The sequence below is a fragment of the Caretta caretta genome, chromosome 8 (genome assembly GCF_965140235.1).
Source record: "Caretta caretta isolate rCarCar2 chromosome 8, rCarCar1.hap1, whole genome shotgun sequence".
NCBI lineage: Eukaryota > Metazoa > Chordata > Testudines > Cheloniidae > Caretta > Caretta caretta.
Genome location: NC_134213.1, coordinates 38,759,643 through 38,778,226, shown reverse-complemented (window position 1 = coordinate 38,778,226; position 18,584 = coordinate 38,759,643). Strand labels below are relative to the sequence as shown.

At 43.7% G+C, this 18,584-nt stretch overlaps 2 protein-coding genes across 3 annotated transcripts in view; both read right to left on the bottom strand.

The window, feature by feature from the left end:
• LOC142072981 (protocadherin beta-15-like) overlaps positions 1-17,731 on the bottom strand; it is a 34,413-nt gene extending 16,682 nt beyond the window's left edge. The window contains 1 exon segment of the mRNA XM_075131412.1: positions 15,090-17,731. Coding sequence (XP_074987513.1) covers positions 15,090-17,564 — 2,475 coding nt within the window. The 5' untranslated portion in view covers positions 17,565-17,731.
• Positions 1-18,584, bottom strand: part of LOC125641569 (protocadherin gamma-C5) — a 426,447-nt gene that overhangs the window by 403,165 nt on the left and 4,698 nt on the right. The window lies entirely within an intron of this gene.

Sequence of the window (18,584 nt, the reverse complement as noted above, 5' to 3'; positions counted from 1 at the left end):
CATTGCGTCTCCTTCGTCTACAAAGTTACAATATTTTGGGAATTCCTAAATCTATGATTCCCTTTTTTATTACGTTGTCCTAGAGTAAATCTAGGATCGACCCCGTGATTAAGTATGCATCATATAGGAAATTGTGGGGAAGGGATCTCCTCTTGGCTGCTACAGTATTATTCGACACAATGGGTCTCCCATGACAACTGGAAGAAGCAAACCTATCTTTCTCCTGATTTTTTTATCTTATATATTTTATGGCAATACAGGCCATAACAGAAACAAGAAAAATGAAACTGAAGCCATAGAGAAGTAATGTATATATTTAATATCCCATCACATTTCTCTTGCATAGTTATGTCACTGGATTGCATATGTGCATCTGAAAATCCTCCACGAGCAGTATATTTAGCATCGCAGCAGCAGATTGGGGAGGTGTCCATTGTCTTTAATAATACTTAGCTTTTGCATAAAGGAGTCACGCTGTGTAAATGAGATCGTGGTTTCTTTTCCCCATTTTGGAGTCGGACAGTGAATAGATCTGCATCAGCGGCCTTCAGCACTTGGTAGGAAAGACAAGAATTTGACCAGAATCTCAATCAACAGCCACCAATTTGCCTTCCTTGCTTTGTGAACTAGGTCATTAAATGGGAGAGGTCCTGTTCTGAAGAGGGCATAAAATGAAGGGGGCATTATCATTTTAATCAAATAACTTGGACAATTACTTGCTGCCTCTAAAAATCCTATTGATTCCATCAGCTGCCACTATATCACTATAACAGAGGAGAGATTAATAAGACTGGAACTTTTCAGCTTGGAAAAGAGACAGATAAGGGAGATATGACTGAGGTTTATAATATCATGACTGGTGTGGAGAAAACAAATAAGGAGGTGTTATTTACCACTTCTCATAACACAAGAACTATGGGGCACAAATGAAATTAATAGGCAGCAGGTTTAAAACAAGCAAAAGGAAGTATTTCTTCAAATTCTTCACACAGCGCACAACCTGTGGAACTCTTTGCCAGGGAATGTTGTGAAGGCCAAGACCAGAACAGCTTTAAAAAAAGGAACTAGATAAGTTCATGGACGATAGGTCCATCAATGGCTATTAGGTCGGATGAGCATGGATGGTGTCCCCAACCTCTGTTTGCCAGAACCTGGGAATGAGTGACAGGGGATGGATCACTGGATGATTACCTGTTCTGTTCATTCCCTCTGGGGCACCGGCATTGGCCACTGTCGGAAGACAGGATACTGGGCTAGAGGGACCTTTGGTCTGATGCAGTATGGCCATTCTTATATATGCATATAATAGGGGTCTTTCACATCTGTATTGATTGCTATGGATTCATAAACTCCAGAAGCTGTAAATGATGTTCATTTTATAGAATATCAATAAACATTGCCTCTTCCTTCTATAAGTACCCCCTTCATCAAGACCGCGGCCACTGCTGGCTGCTCATATTGCAAAGGGTTTGATGGACAAATAAGGTGAAGTTTACATTTTCCTTAATCAGTGTTTTCCCCAGGAACTGAATGGGGGTGGGAGAGGGAAACAAATTTACAGGGGGGTTAAGGCCTACCAGGGGTGAGACCAGGAGGGCAAAGGTGTGCTGTATGGACCCATAGTAAAACCTGAAAAATGTTTCATGACCATTTTATTATATTTTACTCATGTTTTAAAATCATACAAATTAAAGCTGGCTCCTCAAGCCTACTGTGAAGCCCTACATATCTACGTCCTTCCTGGTTTCTTGTAATTTTGCTCAGCTCTGTTAATGAGCTTCTCGAATGCAATGTTTTCATCTTAAGTGGCTTCTTGTGTGTCCAGTACTTTCAGTCCTTCATGATATGCTCATGATCAGGAAGAAGGTGACTTCTTTGAGAACACAAAATTCTATTCAATGAGTATAAAGAATGTTCAGTTGTAGCTGTTATGACTGGGAGTAGCAAGAAATGAATTCCTACTTCTTTCATCCCTGTAAACATAGCACAAAGATTGGGTCAAACCACTAGTGATGATAAAGAAGAAGCTGAAGTCAAATCTTCATTCACTGTATGATATTGCACTCTGTGTTCAAATTCTGTATTCTGCCCTGATCTCATAGCAGCCTCATTGCTGGTAGTGTCTCATTCCACTCAGTTGTTGATGTTTTATAAGACAGGCATCTGTAAAAGCTACACAGAGGTTGAGTATAATCCAGAAGTCCCTGATGTAGATTTGTAAGAATCAATCAGCTGGCTTAACAAACACTTCATGTCCTCTTCACTTAAAGATTCAATATAACTGCCTTCATTAGTCAAGTTCTGGACTGAAGTCTTTGCTTATTCCAGTATGTTTTCAATTGATCTCTCTCTGATTGATCCAAATGGAGCTTCTATTGCTGGACAAAAATCTACTACTGTTTTAGCAGATGCCTTGATGGCATTGTTTAATGACCCAAGTGATTTCAACAGTAGACTGACAAGAGAGAATGGTTATAGTCTTCCAGCTGGACTACTTAGATCCCATCCCATCTTGGTAGGTAGTTTCCAAAACCAGTAATAATGGTTGCAGTAATTTTAAGACAACAGCCAAGGATCACTCATAAGAAAACCAGTGGGTTTTCCCAGGTTGGACGAATTTAAACTTCAGTCCCAGTGTATCTTCTATTTTTCAGAAGATGTTCAGTCCTTTATGGCTTTTTAAATGTCTTCTGAAGATTCTGCATTTCGTACTAGTGTTAGCTGGAGTAGATGGCCTCTACAGTGTGTATAGGACAGGGGTCAGCAACCTTTCAGAAGTGGTGCACCAAGTCTTCATTTATTCACTCTAATTTAAGGTTTCGCATGCCAGTAATACATTTTAATGTTTTTAGAAGGTCTCTTTCAATAAGTCTTTAATATATAACTAAACTATTGTTGTTTGTAAAGTAAATAAGGTTTTTAAAATGTTTAAGAAGCTTCATTTAAAATTAAATTAAAATGCAGAGCCCCCTGGACCGGGGGCCAGGACCCGGGCAGTGTGAGTGCCACTGAAAATCAGCTCACGTGTCTCGCCTTTTGCATGCATGCCCATAGGTTGCCTACCCCAGGTATAGGAGATATTAGCGTTACTCTTTTCTCTGAGCAAAGCTTGTACTCCACTATGTCTTCTAGAGAAATTTGCAACTTCATCAAATGCACAAGCAGCCATCTGTTTGGCGTTCAATTTACAAGCATTTAACTCTTCTAAGATGTGGGTTGTCACAGATGCAGTCAATATGTCTTCTATAACTTGAACATCTAGAAACACGTCTATTGGCCTACCAGTGACATCAAGATAACATACATAATGACTTAATACTTGATGCCCATTTGCATTGGTGCATTCGTCAATCATGTATGCACATTTTTTGAATGTGGTGAGAGTTCTTCACTTTTCCAATGGCTGAATCTTTCACTGTTGCACCGCATGCTTCTAGTCAGTCAGTTGAGTTCCTTGTGAAAGATAGTGAGCGTTTGCCTATCTTATTTGGATCCAGTGTCCACTTCAAGATTAACAAGTGACAATGCACTTAACACTGGCCTCCAGTTTGTAGCATGTGGTATCTCTTGCTTAAATAGAAAGCATGATGCGACAGCTCTGTTTATTCATATAAACGGTGTTGTGTCTCCAGCATACTTAAAAGCCTCATTAAGTACTTCTAAAATTGGCTTTGACAGTGACTGGCTTATAAGACTCTCTGCATGTCGATGCAGTCCAGAGGCTTGGTATTTTGCAGTCTTTTCATGTAGTTTTGTCAGCATTGGCTTTGCTGATTGGTCTCACAAACCAAGCTGCTACACTTTCACTACATAAATCCATGTACATCCACATCTTGAATACTGCATGCATTTCTGGTTGCCCCATCTCAAAAAGGATATATTGGAATTGGAGAAGGTACAGAGGAGGGCAACCAAAATGATTAGGGGTAAGGAACAGATACTATATGAGGAGAGATTAAAAAGACTGGGATTTTTAAGGTTGGAAAAGAGATGACTAAGAGGGGATATGATAGAGGTCTATAATATCTTGACTGGTGTGGAGAAAGTGAATAAGGAAATGTTATTTACTCTTTCACATAATACAAGAACTAGGGGTCATGCAATTAAATTAATGGGCAGCAGGTTTAAAACAAACAAAAGAAAGTACTTCACACAACACAGTGTCAACCTGTGGAACTTTTCCCCAAGGGATGTTGAGAAGACCAAAACTATAACAGGGTTAAAAAAAACTAGATAAGTTCATGGAGGATAGGTCCACCAATGCAGGGCCAGCCCACAACATTCTGGCACCTGAGGCGGTGAGCTCAAATGATGCCCCCATACCCCCTCGCTTGGGCCAAAACTTTGAAAGGTCTCACTTTTGCCTTCTTCCTGTTCTACTCCTTTCATGGTACTGCTCTGCTACCTACCCCAATAAAGGAGAACTAACAACTTAAAATGCCTTGTTCAAAAATTTGAACAGCAAATGTAACTTTTCTTGTCTGCATAGTAAACACTGTCATTTTTATCTGTTTGAATAATCAAAGTGGTGCTTTCCGTGCCTTCTTGGTTGCAAAGATTTGAACTGCTTCCTGCTGAAGGTCCACAGTCTGGGCCAGCTCATGCTCTATTGAGACGGTTACAAAGCTGACCAGCCTCTCCTGTGTCATTGTGGAGTGTAGATGTGTTTTTATTAACTTCAACTTGGAGAAGCTGCATTCTCCACTGGCAACTGTTACAGGAAGTGTTAGAAGTATGCGCAGAGCAATAAAAGCATTTGGAATGAGGGTGGTCATCTTATTTGTGCACAAATATTCCAGAACAGCCTTTGGAGTTGGTCCTGCTGAAATGTATCTTGAAATGGCCTCTCAATTCATCACCTAAATCACTCGCATCAATATCGCGCATGTCCTCATGTGTCAACACTGTCTCTAGTGCCCTGCATTGCTGGTGCAGGTCTTCTTCAGGTACAGTGAGGAGTTTTGGAATATCATACAACATCCAAAATATACTATGTTCCTTGAGCTGCATGAAATGTTCTTCAACTGACTGTATTGCACAATCTAGCAACTGGTTAAAGAATTCAACTTTGAATTGTTGTTTGGGGTTTCTTATGGGACTATCTCGTGCCTCGGAATCAAAATGTCTTCTTCTTCGGTGACTCTTGTATTCTTGAATGGGTGGGAAAATAGCTTCAGCGTGAAGTTCCTCTGCCAACTTCTGTGCACTCTTCACAACATTTTGAAATCCCTCCTCTGACCGGTAAGACTGTAGGTATGACTTTGCTTTGTCCAGTTGTTCCATTCCGCCAGATATATCAAGGTCAACTCCTTGGAGTCTCTTGCTTACAACATTTATTTCAAACAGTATGTCATGCCACAACACTAAGCCACACAGAAATTTGAAGTTATGTATGTTTCTGGTGATTCCATTTCCCTCTGCCACTGTTCTCCCAAGAACAGTTCCTGTCATAGCATTATCCTCCATAATGGCAACTATGGAATCATCTATCTTCCCAACTGTGTTTCTGGTAGGCTTTATCGCCTCCACTCAATTTTCCCATCGTGTGGCACTCAGTGGTTTCAGGGTCAGAGAGGATGTTCCCAGATGTTGCTTCAAAATTTGCCATTGATGAGTTGATGCAGAGAAAAATACATAGATGCTTTGAATTACATTAAAAAATTCAGCAGCCTCACTAGAACCTGATGCTGCATCACTGACCACCAAGTTCAATGAATGAGAACCGCATGGGACAAAAAAAGCTGGAGGGTTTAACTCCCGAATCCGTGTCTACACTCCTCTGTTCTTTCCTCTCATGTTGGCATCATTATCGTAGCCCTGACCTCTCATGTCAGCTATCGCAATTCCCGTATCTTCCAGCTTTTTAAGAAGCACATTTGTCACATCAGCTCCTGTAGTATCATCAATGTCAATGGATTCTACAAAATGCTCTCTGACAGTCATCATTGCAGGGACATTTTCACTAGGTTCTGTTCTTGTTACAAAACGCACCTTTAAAGTCATTTGTTCCATATGGCTGATGTCAGGTGTGCCGTCCAGAATAACAGAGTAATATCTTGCTGACTTCAGATCTGCCACAATCTTCTATTTAACTATTGTTGCCAGTAACTGTATGATCTCATTTTGAATTGTTTTTCCAAGGTAGTGGTGTGTGTACATTTCTTGGGTGGTGACTCTTGTTAGATGCTCCTGGAGTACAGCATCAAACTCAGCCGTCAGCTCCACAATTTTAAGGAAATTTCCATTGTTTGGCACATACAGCTGATCTGAAGTGCTAGGTTTTGGGTAGCAAGCATTCTCACAATGGCAATGAGCCTTTTCAGAACATTTGGCCAGTAAAGAGACCCTGATGCAATCTTCTCTTGATGTTGATCATCTATGGTGGCCTTTAACCTTAGTCTCATCTCAAGCTCTTTCCACCTACGAATGCTCTCTGGTGATTTGCTGCCTTCTCATGGCATGCCAGATTTCTAGCCAGATTTTTCCAGTCCTTTATTCCTGTAGAACCCAATGTGGCTGGAACATTAGACTGGAAGAGTTTGCAACAAAAACAGTATGCAACACTGTGGGTTTTTGAGTACATAAGCCATGGCCTCTCCACTTTGTCACCATTGGGGATTTCACGCCAGTAATGTGTTGGATGGAACCTTCTATTTTCATTGTCTTTGGGGAACATGAAGTTTTTCACTTGCTGTGGCCCATGCAGCACAAGGAAGTCCCTCAGGCTACTGCTCAAGTGGGTTCATAGTCTTGGATCATCTAGACTTAAGGAATTAAACTCAGCAGCAGCTGTTTCTTGCACCTCCACCACACTCTTCTGTGATCTACAGTTTTCTTCAGGAATATGCATGGTTACATCCATTTGAGATGGAGATATGGATGCTTCAGAAGCTGCCAGGTCACCTGCACTCTGACTAACTGGAAGATCAGGCATCTCCTCACCACTCACATCCTTACTGGGGCCGGAAGGCTCACCATGAACATTTGTGCCTATGTATCTCAGTAGAGCTCCTTTCTGCTTAGATAGAAAAGCTTCCTTTGCTTTCTTTCTTTTTCTGAATGCTGCCCCAGAGGGGCGTTTTCTTCTTTCACTCATGACTGCTGTTCTGTGCCAGCTATAGTGGCTCTGAGCACGCAGTTGAAGGGGACAAATAAGCAGGCTGGTAGCAGGGCCTGAGTGAGGGAAGATATCAGTGTCTTAAGGGCCTAACTGGCTCCTACTACTTCAGTTGACTGCCTGTTCTCCTCAAGTGGGTTCAGGGAAGCAGCAAGAAACAGGAAGCTCCCTGAGAAGCTGGTGTTAATCAGTCCAGGCTCCTGGGGGTGCTAGAGAGGTACATAAGAGGCTCCTCCTCCTCTCACTCCCTGCAGGTCCTGCTGCTTTCTGTTTTTCCCTCTCACCTTTTCTCCTGCACACCTGTTATGAGAGAGAATACATATGCACCAGCAGCAGACACAATTTTCTTCACTCTGGGTCCTAGTGGCGCACCCCCACAGTCTGGCACCTAAGGCGGCCGTCTCAGTTCACCTTATGGTAAGGCCAGCCCTTCACCAATGGCTATTTGCCAGGATGGGCAGGGATGCCATACCATGTTCTGAGTGTCCCTAGCCTCTGTTTGCCAGAAACTGGGAGTGGGCGACAGGGGATGAATCGCTTAATGATTTCCTGTTCTGTTCATTCCCTCTGAAGCACCTGGTATTGACCACAGTTGGAAGACAGGATACTGGGCTAGATGGACCATTGGTCCAACACAGTATGGCTGTTTTTATGTTCTTATGTAAAAAATAATGTATAATAATAAAAAATGTTTAGTACAAAAACTTCCCAAGATAAGGACCTCTCGAGATAGCAACAATGTGAGATAAGAACCTTGGGAAATAATACATTTTAAAAATCTTGGCCTAGCAGGAAATGTATAAGTTTTCCTGCTAGGCCAAGATTATAAGTTTTCTGGCACAAAGTTACTAAAACAAACAAATGTTCTTTTAACGTGCCCCTCCTTTCTCTCTCCACTGAACCCCATTCATAATTGTTGTCCTTGGTCAGTGGAGACCCAGAGTTCACAGGTGCTTTTGCATGAGTTCACCTCTCATCCTGCATGGTAGGGGAGAGAAGGCACCTTGTTCATTCCTTCAGCCACTCACCACTCACTCAGGTCACTCACTCTGTCAACTCTTGTGCATTGTGCCACCATTCAGTCCACTGCTCTGTCGCCAATGGCCCTGTGCTGCCACCTTCTGCTGCCACCTGGCACTGTGACCTCTGCAAATCGGTCTCCCAAGATTCCACCCAGCTCTCAGTGATTTCATCCCTCAGTAAGGGAACCTCACTGCTAGTTCAGGCTGAGCTGTCTCTTCCACTGAAACACTGTCCCACAGCAGGTCTGAGCACTTAGACCTGATTATCAGTGATTTCAGCTCTAGTGGTCACTTAAAAAAAAAACACAAAAGACTCTCCATGTAGCCTAAAAAGCTCTATCTTTAAACAGGGGAAGGGGCAGGTCAAATGGTGCTGTGACTCTTAGGCAGAGCCCACACCACCAAGCAAAACACCTATCCCCTCCCTTTCTCTCTCCACTGAGATCTGACATCCACACTCTCTGCTTAGTGAGTGCGGTTCAGTTGAGGGTGACTAGTGCTTAATTTGTAATGAAAGATGTGTCAGAGCTCAAGCAAGTTTTTTACTTTCATAACTGATATGGCAAGCCCATAGGTTCCAGAGCTATGAACTGCCCAGACTACATGTGCCAGGGCTCAGCCCTAGCACAAATTAAGCACTTAGGTCACCCTTCTCAGGACAGATCAAGTACAGTTCTGATGCCCTTTATTCATACAATAAAGATAACATTTCATTACCCCCACATTCATTACTAAAGTGATTTGTAACCCAACACCAGCCAAATCTGATCACTTTGGCAACACAGCTCGTCTGCTGGATACTGAGGCAGAATAGGTGTGTTCATGTAAATACAGTCTGGCCCTGATGCCTTCCCCTCTGCATAGCCCAGCTCATCACTAGCTGTCAGGGGAGAGCTCATTCAGACCTTGCTTACAAATTATAATTTCAAATTATTAGGTTGGTCAGCATCACTGAACTGAAGGCACCAAAACTGTCATAAAAAACAGTAGCTGGGTGAGGCAGCTGGTCTTTGTTCATACTTTTTAAACTTCTTATGCTTTTTCAGGTACAAGTATTTTATCATATGCTTTATATGCTTTTAAAGTGTATATTATGTTTCAATTCAAATTTCCAACCAAGGAGTAAACTGGCAACACCGCATATAAATAATGACCACTGTGGAGTGGGATAATGGGGAAATTCTGGGGAGGGGTTGGGAGATCCCTCCCTTAGATACTTCTATTTTACTTTAAGGTTTCCCTGATCTCTGTCTTTTCACCTTCATGCAGTAACCCTAAAACTTGCACCTCATATAGATTACCTCCAAAAATACTACTGAAGAAGGAAGGACAAGCTCAGATTCTTTGTAACATTTCAGATTCCATGCAGAACTCGCTATCTAGGTCACATAATTCTGCTATTATTGCATTCTTGATAAATAGATAAACAATTACTTTTATAATTTTCCTTTGACAAGCTTCAATCTTTCTTTGCAGAGCTCAGAGAGTCTGCACACAGACAATATCACATTTTGAAGAATGGCCTTTTAGAGAGGAAAAGAGCATAACATAAAAAAAGGAATTAAGTACAAATATATTAGCCTGAACATCATACAAGTCGGAAAAAATGTATCAACTACAGAAAAAGCTCCCGAAGAAAAAACATCTCCAGAAATTTATGGAAATAATATAGGAAATTTTCATAGCAGCAGAAACAAACATATTCAAGCAAGGTATTGATGCAAATGGAGTGAAATAGGCACTCACCTCTCTCAGAGATTCTTTCTCCTCCTTAAACTGAGAGTTAATCTGAGAGTCAAGAACGGACCTTCCTGCAGCGCTTGGATCAGCGGTTAGGGACGGTACCAGCGGCCTCAGAAATTTAAATTCGCTTGTGCCAGACCCAGTTGTCAAGGAAACCTCATAACAATAAGATTGAGGCAGAGTCCCAGTGCTTCTCGGGTCCGCAGGATTTGTGGGGAAGTTGGGCTCAAAATAAAAGTTCCTGGACGATGGAACATACCGCTCTCGGCACTGCCTTGTCTTGTATAGCCGGATGGCGATAATTGTTACCACACAAACCAGAAAAAGGAATGAAACGAAAGACAAAGAAATGACTAAATACAGGGTTAATGTGTCCTGCTGCTCCTCTTCTTGTGGTACATCCAGTAACTGCATGTAGGCGTCTGAAAACCCATCCACCAGAAGCACATTAAGCGTCGAGGTGGTGGATCTGGGCGGCTCTCCGTTGTCTCTAACCAGGACGATAAGTTTCTGTTTAACAGAGTCTGGGCTCGTTATAGGCCTGCTGGTTTTTACTTCCCCGGTTTGGAGACCCACAGCGAAGAGACCTGGGTCTGTAGCCTTGAGCAGCTGGTAGGAAAGCCAAGAATTCTGACCGGAATCTCCATCCACAGCTACCACCTTCGTCACCAGGTAACCCGCCTCCGCCGATCTGGGAACCAGGTCATTAGCGGGAGAGCTGCTGTTCTGCAGAGGGTATAAAATGAAGGGGGCGTTGTCATTTTCATCAATTATCACAACTCGGACAATGACTTCAGAGCTCAGTGGAGGGGACCCGCCATCTGCAGCTCTCACTGTAACCTGGAAATCCCTCGTTTGCTCATAATCCAGAGACTGCAGAGCGTACACATTCCCGTTTTCGGAGTTTATGGAGATGGAGGAGGAGAAGGGGAGGTCACCGATGTTGCCAGGCAACGCCGAATATGTCACTTTGGCATTCTGCTCTGTGTCCAGGTCAGCAGCATGGACAGTTCCAATCAACAGGCCCGGGTGGTTGTTCTCCTTCAGGTACATGACGTACGAACTTTCATTAAATACAGGGGGGTTGTCATTAATATCCGATAGCTGAACACGGATGATCCTCACTGAGGTGAGCCTCGGAGTCCCCCGGTCTGTGGCTATGATGCTTATGTTATACTCAGGCACTTTCTCTCGGTCCAGGGGCTTTTGTGTAACAAGCTCGTAATAATTCTTCAGAGTCGATTTTAAAGCAAAAGGGACATTGTCCTGAATGGAGCAGACCGTTCTGCCATTGTCCCCGGAGTCTCGGTCTCTCACACTGAACAGGGCCACCACTGTCTCAGGGGAGGAGTCCTCGGGTATGGTGCCGCTGAGGGACGTCAGCGTCACTTCCGGGGCGTTGTCATTCATGTCCTCGATCTCCACCAGGACTTTGCAGCGCGAAGAAAACCCCCCACCATCCGTGGCCTGAACTTCTACTTCATACATTTCTGCGTCTTCAAAATCAATTATCCCCAAAACAGTGATTTCGCCAGTGAACTGATTGAGCTGAAATAATTTGAGGACTCGCTCGGGGACCTGCCCGAATGAATAGGTGATTTCTGCATTTGGACCTTGATCCAAATCACTAGCTTCAACCTTGGTGACCAAAGTGTCCTGATGACTATTTTCCATTAACTGCACGTTGTACACTGACTGACTAAACTGGGGGAAGTTATCGTTGGTATCAAGCACATTAACACGTATTTGGGCTGTGCCAGTTCTCTGTGGCAGGCCCCCATCGGCAGCTGTGAGAATCAGCATCAACTGCGCCTGCTCCTCCCGATCTAATTGTTTCTCTAACACCAGCTCGGCGTATTTACTGCCGTCTCCCCGGGAATGCACATCCAGGCTGAAGTGCTCATTAGCGCTGATTGCGTAGCTCTGGATGTTGTTTGTTCCTATGTCTGAATCTTGGGCCCTTTCCAAGGGGAAGCGGGTGTTTATGGGGATCAGTTCCGGCATTTTTAAAACGAATTCATTTTTAGAGAATTTAGGGTTATTGTCATTCACATCATCTATCTGCACTTCCATTCGGTACAGCTGCAGTGGATTTTCCAACACAATTTCGAATTGCAGCAAACATGGATCTCTCTGTCCGCACAGGTCCTCACGGTCTATTTTCTCCTTTATTATCACATCCCCGGAGCGCGTGTTCAGCTCAAAATATTGCTTGGTGCTTTTAGAAACCAGACGGGCACTGCGACCAGACAATTCCCCTACATCCAGTTTCAAATCCTTTGCAATATTAGCAACTAGGGACCCGCTTTTCTTCTCTTCACGCACAGAATAGTGGATCGTCTCACACGCTACCAGGGACACACACAAACATAGAAAGAAAGACACAACTTGCCTTTTCCTGGAGCGCGTCTCCATTCCGCCAGCCATTCCCGGGTCAGATCTGAAACACAGGCCTCTCTGCAAAGCTGCAGCAGCCATTCATATGTTGTGCTAGAAAGTAAACGATTTGTCCTCCAATATTGACTTTATTTGTAATTATTCCATCCGCCCTTTCCCTGTAATCCTTTGTCACCCGTTCCCGGCGCAGAGCCGTTGTCTTCTGGATTCAGAAGTCTGAGTGCGGCTTCCACTGAGGGCTGACGGAGTCCGAAAAGCTGCATTTTCAGCACCATCTTTGCTAATATCGCCACCTTGTGGCTCAGCTAAAATAGACATGCTATGATGTTCACATTTTAAACTTACTATGTGCAGTTATTAACTGCATAGCAAAGATTTCTCTCTTAAGTACATATTGTGGTTATAACATTTCACAGTAAACAGTGTGGAATACTAAGGTAGATTATTACCGATTGGAGGAGATAGAGAGTTGCAAAATTATATAATAGTCAATGTAATTGTGATCCTTCCACACCACAGTTTCTTCTCTCACATGCCAATACTTTTATTCTTCACAGCTAGCTAAGTAAAGAAGTTACTACAAGTGGATCCCCTGTCCCATCTCTTCTCTTTCGTCCACGACGTTAGCGATATCCTGGAAATCTCGAAGTCCTATGGTTCCTTTGCTTATTAGGGTGCCCAAGAGGAAAACTAGGAAACCGCGGCCTAATAAACTAGAACTAACTAGTGACGGACCTACTTGTTAAGCAAACATCATATAGGGAAGTGTGGGGAAGGGATCCAGTCCTGGCTTCTACACAATGATTCGGAACAAATGTGTCTCCCATGGCAACTGGAAGAAGCAGATCAGTGTATTTCTCCAGATTCTCTTGTTTTATATATTTTATGGTAATACAGGCCACAACAGAAACAAGTAGAACAACAAATTGAAGCCAAAGAGATAATTAAGTATATACTCAATACCCCATCACAGTCCTATTCCGTAGTTATGTACTGAATTGCATATGCTCATATGAAAACCCATCCAATAGCAGTAAATTTAGCATCGCAGAAGTGGATTGGGGCAAGCGTCCATTGTCTTTAAGAATGACATCTAGTTTTTGCTTAAAGAAGTCTCGCTCCATAATTGGTATTGTGATTTTTGTTCCCCATTTTCACTCCGACTGTGAAGAGAGCTATATCAGTGGTCTTTAGGAATTGGTAGGAAGGACAAGAATTCTGACCAGAATCTCCATTTGCAGTCACCACCTTGGTCACAAGATAATCAGCTTTCGTTGCTCTGCGAACCAGGTGATTAAATGGAGAAGTGCTGTTCTGAAGACGTAATAAAATGAAGGAGCCGTTGTCATTTTAATCAAATACTAACAACCTGGACAATGACTTGCTGCCTGCAAAAATCCTATTGATGCCATAATCAGCCACTATATCACTGCTATACATGTAATAGGGGTCTTTCACATCGGTGTTGATTGTTATGGGTTCATAAACTCCAGAAGCTGTAAATAATGGTGATTTCATAGGATTTAAGTAAACATTGCCTCTTCCTTCTACAAGACCTTCCTCTGTGAAACCCCAGCCACTGCTGGCCACTCCCATTGCAAAGCATTTGATGGAAAAATAAAGCGCAGTTTACATTTCCTTAGACTGCTCTATTTTACTTTAACGTTTCCCTGATCTCCCTCATTTCACATTCGCGTAGTACCCCGGCAACTAGCATCTCAGAGATTCACTATCTGAAAGCACAGCTGAAGAAGCACAACAAATTTCAAAGATTCCTCAGAGTGTTCTGCAAGGGGCTCTATATAGGTCACATAGTTCCACTGCTATTGAGTTCTTAACAAATACATAAACAATTACTTTTCAAATTTCCGTTGAGAAGCTTCAACCTTGCTTTGCAAAGATCACAGACTCTGCACAGAGACCAGTATCACAGTTTGATAAATGTTTTTAGAGAGGAAAATAGCTTAGGAGAACATAAGGAAAAGTACTCAAGTACTAAAATATTAGCTTGAACAGCATAAAAGTGGAAAATATGAATAAACTACAGAAAAAGATCCCTACAAAACTATCTCTAGACATTTTTGGAAGTAATCTCAGGCCTTGTCTACAGGACAGAGTTTTGTGGAAAAAAGTTATGCCACTTTAATTAAAGCCCTTTAATTAAACCTCTGTTGCATGTCCACACTATGCTTCTTGTGTCAGCAGAGCACATCCACAGTAGCAGCTCTAGCATGGGCACAGGGAGCAGTGCACTGTGCCTAGCAAGTTATCTCACTGTGCAACTGGCCTCAGGGTGCTTTGGGAAGGTTTTGCATTTCCCCGTGGAGCAGGTATAGCATCACCATGCAGGTTTTAACCCCATCCTTCCACGGGCATCCTTTACTAGATTCTCAGCTGCTTTTCAACGGAAGTGTATGTGGGAGGGGAGAGCAGAAAGAGTGTGTGTGACAGGGAGTGTGTATGGGGAGAGAGACAGAGTGTGTGTTGGGCAAGAATATGTTGGCATGCTGTCTCCTGTCTCTTTAACTTCAGAGAGCAGCCTGACCAACCGTCCTGAGGCAGGAGAAGAGGGACAACCTCCCGCCCCACCATCATCAGCCACCTGCTCTGCACAGCACAGCAATCTCTCACACTCTTCCCCCACCGCCCCCCGCAGCCAGCTCTCCCGGAGTACCACTCCTTTCCTAGAACCGGAGAAAGCAGGATTCCACATTAATGGTTCTGTGACTCCCTTCTAAGTAATTTTCAGAGATGTAGAAACACATATTCAAAAAAGATATCAATGCAAATGGAGTAAAATAAGCACTCACCTCTCTCAGAGATTCTTTCTCCCCTTTCAGCTGAGAGTTAATCTGAGAATCAAGAACGGACCCTCCTGCAGCGCTTGGATCAGCGGTTAGAGACTGTACCAGCGGCCTCAGAAATTTAAATTCGCTTGTGCCAGACCCAGTTGTCAAGGAAACCTCATAACAATAAGATTGAGGCAGAGTCCCAGTGACGCTCGTGTTCGCAGGATTTGTGGGGAAGTTGGGCTCAAAATAAAAGTTCCTGGACGATGGAACATACCGCTCTCGGCACTGCCTTGTCTTGTATAGCCGGATGGCGATAATTGTTACCACACAAACCAGAAAAAGGAATGAAACGAAAGACAAAGAAATGACTAAATACAGGGTTAATGTGTCCTGCTGCTCCTCTTCTTGTGGTACATCCAGTAACTGCATGTAGGCGTCTGAAAACCCATCCACCAGAAGCACATTAAGCGTCGAGGTGGTGGATCTGGGCGGCTCTCCGTTGTCTCTAACCAGGACGATAAGTTTCTGTTTAACAGAGTCTGGGCTCGTTATAGGCCTGCTGGTTTTTACTTCCCCGGTTTGGAGACCCACAGCGAAGAGACCTGGGTCTGTAGCCTTGAGCAGCTGGTAGGAAAGCCAAGAATTCTGACCGGAATCTCCATCCACAGCTACCACCTTCGTCACCAGGTAACCCGCCTCCGCCGATCTGGGAACCAGGTCATTAGCGGGGGAGCTGCTGTTCTGCAGAGGGTATAAAATGAAGGGGGCGTTGTCATTTTCATCAATTATCACAACTCGGACAATGACTTCAGAGCTCAGTGGAGGGGACCCGCCATCTGCAGCTCTCACTGTAACCTGGAAATCCCTCGTTTGCTCATAATCCAGAGACTGCAGAGCGTACACATTCCCGTTTTCGGAGTTTATGGAGATGGAGGAGGAGAAGGGGAGGTCACCGATGTTGCCAGGCAACGCCGAATATGTCACTTTGGCATTCTGCTCTGTGTCCAGGTCAGCAGCATGGACAGTTCCAATCAACAGGCCCGGGTGGTTGTTCTCCTTCAGGTACATGACGTACGAACTTTCATTAAATACAGGGGGGTTGTCATTAATATCCGATAGCTGAACACGGATGATCCTCACTGAGGTGAGCCTCGGAGTCCCCCGGTCTGTGGCTATGATGCTTATGTTATACTCAGGCACTTTCTCTCGGTCCAGGGGCTTTTGTGTAACAAGCTCGTAATAATTCTTCAGAGTCGATTTTAAAGCAAAAGGGACATTGTCCTGAATGGAGCAGACCGTTCTGCCATTGTCCCCGGAGTCTCGGTCTCTCACACTGAACAGGGCCACCACCGTCTCAGGGGAGGAGTCCTCGGGTATGGTGCCACTGAGGGACGTCAGCGTCACTTCCGGGGCGTTGTCATTCATGTCCTCGATCTCCACCAGGACTTTGCAGTGCGCATATAGACCCCCGCCATCCGTGGCTTGGATGTTCATCTCATAACTGCTTCTTTCTTCACAGTCAATTATCCCCAAAACAGTGATTTCTCCGGAAAATTGATTTAATTTGAATAACTTGAGGATTCTGTCAGGCACCTGCCCGAATGAATAGGTGATTTCTGCATTTGGACCTTGATCCAAATCACTAGCTTCAACCTTAGTGACCAAAGTGTCCTGAGGACTATTTTCCATTAACTGCACCTTGTACACTGACTGACTAAACTGGGGGAAGTTATCGTTGCTGTCCAGGACATTAATGCGTATTTGGGCTGTGCCAGTTCTCTGTGGCAGGCCCCCATCGGCAGCTGTGAGAATCAGCATCAGCTGCGCCTGCTCCTCCCGATCTAATTGTTTCTCTAACACCAGCTCCGCGTATTTACTGCCGTCTCCCCGGGTTTGCACATCCAGACTGAAGTGCTCATTAGAGAGGATTGCGTAGCTCTGGATGCCGTTTGTTCCTATGTCTGAATCTTGGGCCCTTTCCAAGGGGAAGCGGCTGTTTACAGGGAGATGTTCAGGCAGCTCCAAAGGGAATTCATTTTTAGAGAATTTAGGGGAATTGTCATTCACATCATGTATCTGCACCTCCATTCGGTACAGCTGCAGTGGATTTTCCAACACAATTTCGAATTGCAGCAAACACGGGTCGCTCTGTCCGCACAGATCCTCACGGTCTATTTTCTCCTTTATTATCACATCCCCGGAGCTCGTGTTCAGCTCAAAATACTCTTTGGTGTTTTTAGAAACTAGCCGAGCACTGCGACCAGACAATTCCCCTACATCCAGTTTCAAATCCTTTGCAACATTAGCAACTAGGGACCCGCTTTTCTTCTCTTCACGCACAGAATAGCGGATCGTCTCACACGCCACCAAGGACACATACAAACATAGAAAGAAACACAGAACTTGCCTTTTCCTGGGGCGAGCCTCCATTCTGCCAGCCATTCCCAGGTCAGATCTGAAACACAGGCCTCTCTGAAAAGCTGCTGCAGCCATTCATATGTTGTGCAAGAAAGTAAACGATTTGTCCTCTAATATTGACTTATTGTAATTATTCCAGCCGCCCTTTCCCTGTAATCCTTTGTCACGCGTTCCCGGCGCAGAGCTGTTGCCTTCTGCATTCAGATGTCTGAGTGCAGCTTTCACTGAGTTTTGCTGGTCTCCGGGAATCTGTATTTTCAGCACCATTTTTGCCAATATCGCCACCTTGTGGCTCAGCTAAAATAAGACATTCCATGGTATTTAGATTGTAAATTTATTATGTGCTGTTAATATTATTCTGCATAGAAAAGATTTCTCTTTTATGTGCAAATCGTGCTTATAACGTTTCACTGTAAGAACGGCGAGATGTTAAAGTAGATTATTACCGATTGGAGGAGGTAGAAAGTTGAAAAAAACATATAAATCATTGAATTGTTATCTTTCCACAACACATTTTCTTCACTCACATCCCAATACTTTTATTCTTCACAGCTAGCTAAGTAAACAAGTTACTACAATTCGCTCACCTGTCCCAGCACTTCTCTTTCGGCCCACTAGCTTAGCGATATTTTGGGAATCCCTAAATCCTACGATTGCCGTGTCTACTATGGCGCTCAACAGGAAATCTAGGAAACTGCGGCCTCATAAATTAGAACTAACTAATGATCGACCAAGTGGCTAAGCAAGCATGATATATATAATTCTGGGGAAGCGATCGAATCCTGGCATCTACAAGCAGACGTGTATCTTTCTCCTGACTTTCTTGTCTTATGTATTTTATGGCAATACTGGCCACAGCAGAAACAAGAAAAACATGAAATGAAGCCTAAGAGATTAAGTATATATTTAATATCCCAACATGTTCCTCTTTCGTAGGTATGTCACTGTATTGCAGATACGCATCTGAAAACTCATCCACTAGCAGTATATTTAGCGTCCCAATAGCAAATTGGGGAAGGTGTATATTGTCTTTAACAGTGATATTTTGTTTTTGGTTAAAGGGGTCTCGCTCCGTAATTTGCATAGTGGTTTTTC